This window comes from Plasmodium gaboni, chromosome 12 (assembly GCF_001602025.1).
Source record: "Plasmodium gaboni strain SY75 chromosome 12, whole genome shotgun sequence".
NCBI lineage: Eukaryota > Apicomplexa > Aconoidasida > Haemosporida > Plasmodiidae > Plasmodium > Plasmodium gaboni.
Genome location: NC_031492.1, coordinates 1593512 through 1606011, shown reverse-complemented (window position 1 = coordinate 1606011; position 12500 = coordinate 1593512). Strand labels below are relative to the sequence as shown.

At 18.0% G+C, this 12500-nt stretch overlaps 4 protein-coding genes across 4 annotated transcripts; 1 reads left to right on the top strand and 3 right to left on the bottom strand.

Annotated features, from left to right (window-relative positions):
- Positions 1-103: 103 nt before the first annotated feature.
- Positions 104-1129, bottom strand: PGSY75_1245400 (putative mitochondrial ribosomal protein L3 precursor; the record flags this gene model as incomplete). The annotated part of the gene is made up of 1 exon (XM_018787009.1): positions 104-1129. The coding sequence occupies one exon, from the start codon at positions 1127-1129 to the stop codon at positions 104-106; it is 1026 nt and encodes a 341-aa protein (XP_018640874.1).
- Positions 1130-1954: 825 nt separating this feature from the next.
- Positions 1955-2724, bottom strand: PGSY75_1245300 (putative NEDD8-conjugating enzyme UBC12; the record flags this gene model as incomplete). The annotated part of the gene is made up of 4 exons (XM_018787008.1): positions 1955-2074; positions 2209-2325; positions 2406-2590; positions 2673-2724. The coding sequence occupies 4 exons, from the start codon at positions 2722-2724 to the stop codon at positions 1955-1957; spliced, it is 474 nt and encodes a 157-aa protein (XP_018640873.1).
- Positions 2725-3078: 354 nt separating this feature from the next.
- Positions 3079-7116, top strand: PGSY75_1245200 (putative membrane protein; the record flags this gene model as incomplete). The annotated part of the gene is made up of 1 exon (XM_018787007.1): positions 3079-7116. One exon carries the CDS (start codon positions 3079-3081, stop codon positions 7114-7116), a length of 4038 nt encoding a protein of 1345 aa, XP_018640872.1.
- A 470-nt stretch (positions 7117-7586) lies between these two features.
- PGSY75_1245100 (putative kinesin-13) lies at positions 7587-11712 on the bottom strand (the record flags this gene model as incomplete). The annotated part of the gene is made up of 2 exons (XM_018787006.1): positions 7587-11411; positions 11662-11712. 2 exons carry the CDS (start codon positions 11710-11712, stop codon positions 7587-7589), a joined length of 3876 nt encoding a protein of 1291 aa, XP_018640871.1.
- Positions 11713-12500: the final 788 nt, after the last annotated feature.

Here is a 12500-nt window from a genome sequence, read left to right as displayed (position 1 = left end):
GTAGTGTTGTTAATATAATGATCACATAAAATAAAACATTTGGACACATATGTAAAAGTATACACAAATGTATATATATATATATATATATATATATATTTATTTATTTATTGGGAGGGTCATATAAGGGTATTTCGTTATATAAGAATGGGTCTTCTACACTGTGTGGCATGTCAATTACATTTTTATATTTTTTGTTTTTTTTATATATAAATGTAGGATAATATAAGAAAATTTTATTTTTGAATTTATTAAATGATCTTCCTTTAGCATCTGATATTTTAATAACTTTATTTTTATAACCTCCAATAGTTCCTTTAATAAATAATAAATTTTTTAAACTATTAATACGAAATAATTTATTATTACTACATTTTACTAAGTTTTTTTCTCCTATATGTGTATTCATTTTTTTATTTCTAAAAACAATATTTATTGTTTTGCCCATTGATACACTTCCTAAGCTTCGATGTGCTTTACTTTCTGTTCCATGTGATTTATTTTTACCACTAAAATTCCATTTTTTCATAGCACCACAAAAACCTTTATTTTTGATACCAGAACTTATAAATAAATTTTGACCAGGTGAAAAATGTCGACAAGAAAATTTATGATGTATAGGTAAAAAACAATCACTTGTACATTTAAATTCTTTTATTTTATGTGTGAATCCTAATTTCCTTTTTATAAAATTTCCAATATTATTTTTACTTTGTTTAATTACGTTCATATTACCAATTCCAAGTTCTAAAGCTTCATATCCATTTTTACTTATATTTTTTTGATTTATCACATAACAATTATCTATCTTAACAACTGTTACAGCATGCTTAACACCCCATACATCCCATATACTCATACATCCAACTTTATAACCTAATAATCCTGTTCTTCTACTATTCCACAATGGATATACTTTCTTTATATCATCATCTTCTTTCTTCTCTTCATATTCTATTTCTTCTTCTTTATCTATCTTATAATTATATTTTTCATTTAATAATTGTAATCTACGTATCCACTTTGACGCATAAAAACTCCTTTTCTCATTCTTTTTAAAATAAAAAAAAACAATATCCACAATTTTTTTTTTATTTCCACAAATAAGCGCATACCTCGAAAAAATCATGGCCACAAAAACAAACGCGCAAATAAAATAAACTATATCAATCAAGAAATAAAATATTTTTGGTTTTATAAATCTTCATTTGATTTTTGCCGTACTAATTTTATATCATTCTTATTAAAAAAAAAAATAATATATATATATATATATATATTTTATGTATATTTTTTATTTTTCATTTTTTCTCAAACATTTTGATGATTCTTCATATAGTCCGTACATATGATATTAATAATAATGATAAAATAAATATATAAAATATAAAAAATATTTCTTTTATTTTTTATACGCCCAATATGATATATATATATAAATATATATATATATATATATTTTTGTACACACAACATTGAAGGATTCATTCAAAAAAAAGGATCGTTTTATGAACTTATTATTTAAAAAAAAAAATAAAATAAAATGAACAATATGAGTAATATATATATATATAAAAAATATATTTTTAATTTTTCATCAAAAAAATACAATAAATCAAAATTAAATAAAATACTTATTAGTGGTTGAACAATTTTTAAAATTATATATATTTACATTTTAAATATATTAAGTTGACTAGGTTAAAAAAAATATATGTTTTTAATTTTTTTTGAAACATATAAATTAATAAAATAAAGAAAATGTTTAATCATTTATATTACAAACAAATAAATAACTATGAAATGTAAATTAAAAAGTAATAAAAAAATTTATATTTAAATGTAGAGCAAAAAAAAAAAATAAAATAAAATATAAACATATACACAAGAAGACTATGTCAATAAATAAAATATATATATATATATATATATATGTATATTTTTATTTATTTATTTATTCATTATTTTGTTGCTCTTCTTTATATAGAGCGTCATTTATTTCTTGAAATTTATATATATCATTTTTAAAAACTTCTGCTGCGATTTTGTTGAAGGGGTCATCTGTCGAAGGTTCCTAAATAAAAGACAAAAATGAAAATAAAATGTGACAAAGTGGTATGTATATATATATATATATATATATATATATATTAATCCTATGTGTAATTTCTAAATACATATCTATATATCTTATATTTATTCAATTACATCCAATAGTAATATAAGACCTAATATTAACATTTGCAAATTTATTATTGGATTCCATTCTAACTTTAAAACATTCAAACATACATTCCCTGATTCGTCAATATTAGGATGAAATATCTACAATTTTAATAATATGAAATTATACAATTTTTTTTTCACATACATACATATATATATATATATATATTTTTTTTTACCTTGCTGAGACATATAATTTTTGGTGGGGTTATTGGATAGCTTTCTTTAAATTTTATGACAAAACGAAATTTCTTATTTTTTAAATAACCATCTGTTGGTTTTATTGATAAATAAATTTCTTTTAAATTTTTTTCATCAACTGGAGATAATTCAACACCTTCTATTACATCCAAATCCATCAATTCTAAAAATATAAATATATATATATATATATATATATATATATATATATTTACATATATATATATATATTTTTTTTTTTTTACCCTTTTGAAGAATTAATTCATATGGTTTTATTTTATTTACATTTTGTTCCATTTGGTTTGGCTTCTTTTTATTATCTATATAAATTATATTATAAGAAAAGAAAAATTAGAAATAGAGCCCATAATTTTATATATTAATAAATATATATATATATATATATATATATATATATATATATAAATATTATATATGTACATATTAATTGCAACATTTATGAATCCTTTAAAAAAAAAAAAAAAAAAAAAAAAAAAAATTATAATATATATATTTATATATATATTATATTAATTTACTTATTCATTTATATATCATATCTATTAACATTTTCATTATAAACACAAAATGGATGAATTGATTTGAAGATTGTTTCAACGCCGTTCAGGAGAATCACTAATAAAATAAAATATGAGAATGATAAAAAATGTTCGATATATTACGAATATAAAAAATAATATTCACACTGTAGAAAATGTTTGCATAAAATATAATAATAAAGGAGAAAATATTTTCAATATATATAAATATGAACCTGATATGTTTAAAACATATTTATCATATGATTATCGATTTAATATAAGTGAACAAAGAAAAAACTTATATAAAAATAGGATAAGTAAATATATGTATTTAAAGAGAAATAATACATATGAAGATATAAAATATTTATTTTTATATATAGAATTTGATAAGAAATTTTTTAAACACTTTTTTGAAGATTCTCTTCCTCAAAAAAGTATATCTCTTCAAATTCTGACGAAATTAAATTATTTACTTATATTAAAGAAGTTATTAAATGATAAAATACAAAATGATAGGACATTAAAAAGGTGTATTCATTATATATGCAATCATAATAGTATTGCCAATAATTATAATAAAGATTGTGATAATAATTTTATACATACATGTATAGAACAACATACATCAAAAAATAAAACAAAAAATAGAAACATAAATGTAAATGTAAATACAAATACAAATATATGCAAAAATAATGACAATTTTAATGATATAAATAATTTAAAAAATACATATCAAATATATAAAAATGATGAAAACAAAGACATATTAATAAATAATAATAATAATAATAATAATAAGAATGATTATATATACAAAAATGATATGAACAATATATATTTTTTTTCAAATTCTTATGATGTAAATATTCATTCCAACAATATGTTAGAAGAAAATAGTTTATATGATAGTTTGAATAAATATGATATAGTAATATATAGCAATATTAATAATAAAAATATAAAACATATATATTTAAAAGATATATACAAACATATAACTGATCAAATTAATTATCTCTATATGTTTGATAATAAATTATATGATAAAAATGTGATATTAAAATTATATTCATTTTATGAATATTTTAATGATGAATTAAAAGAAAAAAAAAAACAGTTATTATTTTTTCTAGATAGAATAAGCGAAAAGTTATTAAACAGCATGAATCTTATAGATCTTGTATTTATATTTCATATTCATATAAAAATAAAATATTATAATTTTCTGTTTTTATATATATTAATAAATAAATTACATTTTTATATTCAAAACATAGTTAATATAGAAAGTAATCAAAAATTAAAGGATATAAATACAGAATGTATACAAGATGAAAATAATATAAATAAAATAAAATATGACAATATATCAATAAATACACATAACCATATTAAATATAATATTAAATGGTTGACCTTATTTTTTCATTCTTTAATACAATATTTTCTATATTTAAATAATTCATCTGATATTTTAATAAATCATAAAGACAAAGTTATATTTATAAAACATCTCTTATATAATAGCTTTAATCAAATGTATCTCAAATATTTAAGTGATAATTATGTGTATTTTACTCCTATAAATATTTTATCAATATATTCATCATTCAAAAATTTAAATATTATAAATGACGAGACGTTAAAATGTGTGTTGTTCAAATATATAAACTATAGCAATATTTTATTACTTAACTATAAGGGCGACAATTATGATTATAAAGATAAAGATGTGAATGAATCTATAAATGAATATATAGATATACATATAAATAAACATATAAATAAACATATAAATAAACATATATATAATAATAATCATCATCATCTTATGAATAGAAATAAGAACATTTTTATTTATAATAATAATATACAGATATTTTATTCTTCCTTTTTAAATATATTTTCAAAATTTTTTGTTCACTTTAAATATACCATAGAGGAGTATCAATATATAATAAAGAGTTTATTAATTTTATTTGATAATTATTTAATATTGATACTACAACTATATGTTAATAATAAGACAGATTTATTATCTTTCTTATGTATGGATGAAAAGAAAAAAAATGAATATGTGAAGAAATCTTCAAAAGATAATAATATGGATATGTTATTTTATATAAATGAGCAAGCAAAAAAAAACGCACATAATAATAGTAATAATAAATATAAATTTTGTGATAATTTAAAATATATAAATCTTATAAACTTCTTAAATATTATAATGAATAATAAATATATAAATATAACAAGTTCATATAATTATGATATAGAAAATGTGGACAATGTTAAAAATGTTTTTTGTTTTTTTAATTATGACAATATTTTTTATGTTGAAAATATTCAACACAATATAAAATACATTGTGAATTCTTTAAATTCTTTATATAAAATTACAGAACATTTTATTAATTCTTATAATATTAATGAATTCAGTAAATTATTTAATAAGACATATATATATAATTTTATAACAAAGTTAATATATAATAAATATATAGATTATAATATTAAACCATATTACAACACATTGAATAATTGTATTCATTTATATTTACATGATTATGAAGACATACATAATAATAATGTTAATATTTCTATCAATCGTTTGTTTATTTGTAATTATATATTAAATTTATATTTGAGTAATTTAGTTAGTGTCTATTTGAATAATGTCATAAGGAATATTAAACAAGAAGAAAAATATAATTTGGAAGAAAAAACAAAAAAAAAAAAAAAAAAAAAAAATTCACAAAATGAACAAGATAGTAATTTTATTTATTTAGATGATACAAAAGAGGAAACAAAAAAAAATAATTTTTCTATCTTCAAAAAAAATAATTTTTCTATCTTCAAAAAAAATAATTTTTTTATCTTCAAAAAAAATAATATATGTGATACTTTTTTTTTCTCACAACTTGTGACAAATACTCTAGGAGCTATACAACATATGAAAATATTAAGATATGATATATTTCTTCAAATATCTTATATTTTAAAAAAAAATATATTCCCTTTAAGTTCAATACATATAACTAATATTATACATTCATATGCTTCATTTAAAATACAAGACAATGTTTTAATAAAATATTTATTGAATAAATTAATAGAAACAAATAATTTAAATAATAATATTAATGATCAATCCTTAGGAAATATTGCTATATCATTATTAAAATTAAATTATTACAATGATAAAATTACTCGTATTTTATTAAATAATTATAATAAGGTTATATCCTTACAATCCTTAATTAATATTACATTCTATTTATGTTATTATAATAATGAATTATTAAAATATTTTTTGACAAATCATTTGAATCATTTTATAGATAAAATATTTAAATCAAATATGTTACATAATATAAATATGAAAGCTAAAACACAATTAAAATTAATATCCTATCAAATTTTATATATACATGAATATACTTCAAAAGGAAATATAACATCTAAACAATATTCATGTCTATTTAATAATTTGTATAATAGAAAAAATATATATGATTCTACATCATATAATTCTTATATATATGCATTCAAAAAAGTATATAATTTTTTAAAACATTATGAAAAAAAAAAACAGAAACATACACATAACAGTTTTCTTAAAAATAATTATATATTATTACCATATGACAAATATATTAAACTTATTAATAATAATTTATTATATAATAAATTTTTAAAATATCATGCAAAAGAACAAAATGAAACAAATTCATTGTCTTGTAGTTATAATATGTATATAAATAAAAATATGAAAAATGAATATACAAATCAAAATAATAATGGTATTAATTTGTTTGATATTTTTAATTATAAAATTATGAATAGTAAAATTAACATGGATAATGATGAATATAAATTAAAAAATATAATACAAAAACAAACAAATATGTCATATAATAATAATAATAATAATTATGTGAACCAAGTTAATATTATTGATGACACTTCTTATTTACATCTTCTATTTATCTCAGCATTTCCATTTGAAGAAACACATATTTATTCAAACTCAGAATTATATAACCAAGTATATGACACAATCGGATCTTTAAATTTGAAGAGAAGAATAATCAAAGAGTTGTTGCATTATCCTTATTATGTAGATATGGTTATAATATAACATTAAAATATTATATATATATATATTTTTTATATTTTTATATATATATTATAATATTTGTCTAGACATTTTAACGTTTTAATATAGAACATGCCATAATATTTTAATAAAAATAATACACATATATAACTTTTTTATGTTCAGATATATGTTACATTAAAAATATATATTTTTCTCTATATGTTTATTTGTATATATATTTAATAATTTAAAAAGAAAACACAAACATATAATTTTATATATACCAAAATTTGCACAAAAAAAAAAAAGAAAAAAGAAAATAGAAAAAAATATGTCCACATATATATATATATATATATATGTGTTGTTTTATTTTGTATTTTTTTTTTTTTTTTTTTTGAAAAAAATAAATATTTTTATAAAATTTAAAATGTCATTATATTTGTTACGTGAATGAATTTGAAAACATTATGATATATATATATATATATATTTTTATATTTATGTTCTTAGTTTTTTTGTATATTCTTGTGGTCGATATTATTTTTTAAATTATCTTGTAAGAGTTTATTATTAAGTAATATATGGTCACTATTATTTGAAGGTACATTTAATAAAATAGAATTTTCAGATTTATTTTGATACTCGACTACTAAGAATTGATATAAGAGTCTTAAGTTTTCACTTTCACACCACAATTGTCGTAACATAATTAAATTAATTATATCCTTTTCTAATCTACTATATGCATAAAAATGAAATTGATCATCAGGATTATTATTACATATATGACACATAACTAGATCTTTTCTTAAATCACTTGTTTCATTATTTATTTGTGTATCTACATTTTCTTTAAATAATACTAATAATTTTGTAAGTAATACTTTCCTCTTTTCATATATAGACTGAGCCACTTTATCTATTTCTTCTAAAGACATATTTTTTATATCATCATTAATATATTTTTTTATAACACTATCTTTATCAGCTTTATATTTAGATAATAATATATTATTTAGTATCTCTTTTGTATCTTCATACATACTACTAATATCTATGAAATTCAAGCAGTTATTTATTATTGTATCTGCATTATTTTGAAAGTAGCTAAGATATTCATTATTATTAAAATTTTCCATTTTATTCAAATCAACATTATTATTAAGATCATTTTCATTATGTTCATTATAATTATTATTATTAAGATCATTTTCATTATGTTCATTATAATTATTATTATTAAGATCATTTTCATTATGTTCATTATAATTATTATTATTAAGATCATTTTCATTATTAATGTAATGATTAATTTCATTATTATCATATTTATCTAGATCATCAAGTCTAATATTTTTTCCATCTATTTCTTTATTATATATATCTTCATTGGGGCTTATTATTGGATATTTATATTTCATTTTAAATTTTAAAAAGGTATTGCTCATATAATCATTTAAATTATTTATAGTAAAAATTATATCATCATTATTCATTACGTTATTATTTATATTAATATTGTTTTTTATTCTATCACTAGAAGTATTATCACTTTGACAATAATCATTTTGAAATGTATCATCATCATTAATATTATTATATATATTATTATTATTATTATTATCATTATCATTTATATTATTATTTTTCATATTATCAATACTTGATTGACTACCAGATAAACCATATTTCATACGTGGACTATTACTATTTCTTATTTTATTATTTACTATAACAATATTGTTATTATTATATAAATTTGTTTTTTTATTTTCTTCAAAATTATTGCTATTATGAATAATATTTTTGTCACTTCCATATATGTTTTTTTCCTTTTGTTCCTTATTATTTACATTTATCAAATTATTTTTATCATTTAAATTATAGTCGTAAAAATTCAATGAATAATTTATATTCTCATCTTGACTATTTGTATTTGTATTCTTATTATTATCAGTCTGAAATAGGTTCTGACTATTATAAGCATACAACTTCATACAGTTATTTGTTTCATCAATATTATTATTATTATTATTATTATTGGTTATATTATGATTTATATTATTATCACAGGATATAGCATCAAAAAATATGTTCTCATTATTTTTATTGATTGGATCCATTTCATTAACTTGTCTTATTTGATCATCTGATATGAAGTCATTACTATTATAATTACTTTTATAAATACTATTGCTATTATTGTTACTATTATTTATACTGTTCATATTACTATTATTTATACTGTTCATATTACTATTATTTATACTGTTCATATTACTATTATTTATACTATTCATATTACTATTATTAATACTATTCATATTACTATTATTTATATTATTATCATTATTATTTTCAACCTTTGTAGGGATATCATGAAGATTATTTTTGTTTAAGCCTAGTAAAGGATTACTATTAATATTCGATAGATATCTAGGTTCATATAGTAGATAATTAGGTGTATTACTTTTAATTTTATTTATATTAGTTTTAAAAAACACATTAGCCTTAAGTTTTTGTGGGTCGTAAGAAAACATTGTTAATTTACTTCCTACACTATGTCTAACTAGTTGAAGATTGTTTTTCTTCTTGTTCATAATGTTATCACAACTAGTTCTGTTTTTTAATTTATTGTTTTCTCTTAAATTTTTTTTGTGTAAAAAAATGCTTTTGTCGCTATTGTTTAAGTTGCAGTTCATTTCGTCAAGGGAGGAAAAATCGGAGGTATCAGTAAATGCATAGCTCGGTTGTGGCACTATATTATTATTATTATTATTATTACGATTATTATTATTATTATTATTATTATTGATAATATTGATATTATTATTATTGACCATATTACTATTATTATTATTATTATTGTTGTGCTTTTTGTTTGTGGTGTTGTCACTATATAAATTACTTTTATAATTTATTAATCCTTTTTTCTTATTTTTTTTTATTTTGTCTATATCATTAAGTGAATTATATTTTCCTATGTTCGATGTGAATGCTTCCCTAGGTTTATCAAAGGATTTATTTTTTAAGATATTAATTCTTTCTATCTTATCATAAATTTTGATACGATTCATTTTATTATTATTATTATTATTATTATTATTATTATTGTTGTTGTTGTTGTTATTTGAAAGTAGATTATTTGATTTGATAAGGATATTTTCTATTCCTGATGCATTAATTTCACTACCTTTAGAATCTAATATACTAATTCTTTCTGTATTTGTATCTTCTTCTTCATTTATAGATGTAGATTTATTTTTAAAATTTTTAACTCTTGAAGAATATCTTAAAGTATTTAAAGTTTGTTCACAACAACTAATGGTGGGAGATATATTAGCAATCATAATACTTTTCGATTTGCCTACAAATATATCTCTTAAAACCTTAGTTAATTCTGAATCTCTAAAAGGTATATGGTTCTTATCAGAATCCATAGCTCTAATACATTCTTTTAAAGCTAATAAAGATCTATTAATATTAGCTCCATCGGTTTGTGTTTGTTTATTTTGTGAAACAGTATCTGCTCCTCTTTCACTTCCAGCAAGATCAATAAAAGCAATTTTTCCAATTGATATATTTTTATTTATATCCTTTAAATCAATATTTAATATAGCATGTGATCTAGATGATTCATCATTTTGTGAATTAACACCTATTTTTCTTAATAAAACACCATCTATCATTTTTAATATTAATTCTTCTTTAGTTAGGACTCTTAAAATTTTTAAATCTTTTACAACAACTTCTTTTTTTCCATTTTCTAATGCTGCAACCATCTTACGTTTTTGTAATAAGTCATATAATTTACCACAATATATTTCATAAAATGATATAAATATACCTTTAGTATTATCTTTATCATATATACTTAAAAATTTAAATATATCTCCTGCTGCATATTGAAATAAACCAGGTGTATCACTCTGACCATATGGTTGTGAACCTAACATAGTATATGTTTTTCCACTTCCTGTTTGACCATAAGCAAAACATGAACATACACAATTATTTTCAAATAAATCTATTATCAATGGTTTTATTGTATTCTCATATACTGTGAAATTATCAACACCATCATCAAAAACTTTATCTACAATAAATTCATGTCTTTCTATATATTTTGTCATGTCCACTTTATATCTTGGCTCATCTATATAAAGTGTGCAATTATTCTTTACTGTAATTATATCACTTTCTTTTTTCTTCTTTTCTAATTCGCTTAGTGGCCTCTTTCTTACCACAACTTTTATTTTACTATTCATATTTTTACTTCTCCCTTTTATTTTGTTTCCAAGGTTGAGCGCTTTTTGAGGATACACCTCGCTCTACAGAAAAAAATAAATAAAATAAAAAATAAAGAAATAATTAGGGTTTATAAGAGACAAGGCTATAAATGAATAAATAAATATAAATATATATATATATATATATATATATATATATGTGTGTGTGTGTGTGTATAATATTCATCCCGTCATATATATTACTAAACATACATATTGCTATCAAGCATATTATATATATATATATATATATATATATGCATACTATTATTTTTTTTTTTTTTTTCACTACCTTGTTCTTTATAAAAGATTGTCTTTTCTGCTGCATGGTTTTCTTAAACATGTTATTTTTATATTATAAATAAAAAAAAAAAAAAAAAAAAATTAATTAAAGGTATCTCATAAAGATGGATATGGAAAAAAATTAAATAAAACCAAAAATATATTATAAATAAATACATATATATATATATATAAAGAAATATAAATAGAACATAAAAATATAAGATCTTTTTTATATACTTCATTTAACAACACATATAACTTTTTTTTTTTTTTTTTTAACAAAGTAAAAATATAAAAGTATATTCATAAATCTTATGTGTATATATATTTATCTTATACATCTTGAAAATATTTTTATATATACAATGAATGTAAAAATAAATAATAAGCTAAAGAATAAAAAAAAAAAAAAGATATATAAAAAAAATATACACACATATATATATATATTATATGATATACATATATATATATATATATATAATTAATAATATTCTTACTTTGTATTAAAATATATTTTTTTTTTAATTTATATTTTCAAACTCAATAAAATATTTATGAATAAAATTTTGTTATAATTATATGGATACCTTATATTTTTATTGCTATCATGGTATTTTATATTTTATGCACAAGTATAAGAAATATGTAAAAAAAAAAAAAAAAAAAAAAAAAAAAAAAAAAAAGAAATTAATATGTATACATACTTTCACATTTTTATATTGTTATAAAAAGTAATTCACATATTATTCTTAATATAAATTTATATGAATATATATTATAAACACTATATTAGATATATATATATTATTTATTTATTTTTTTTTATATAATTATTTTTTTTTT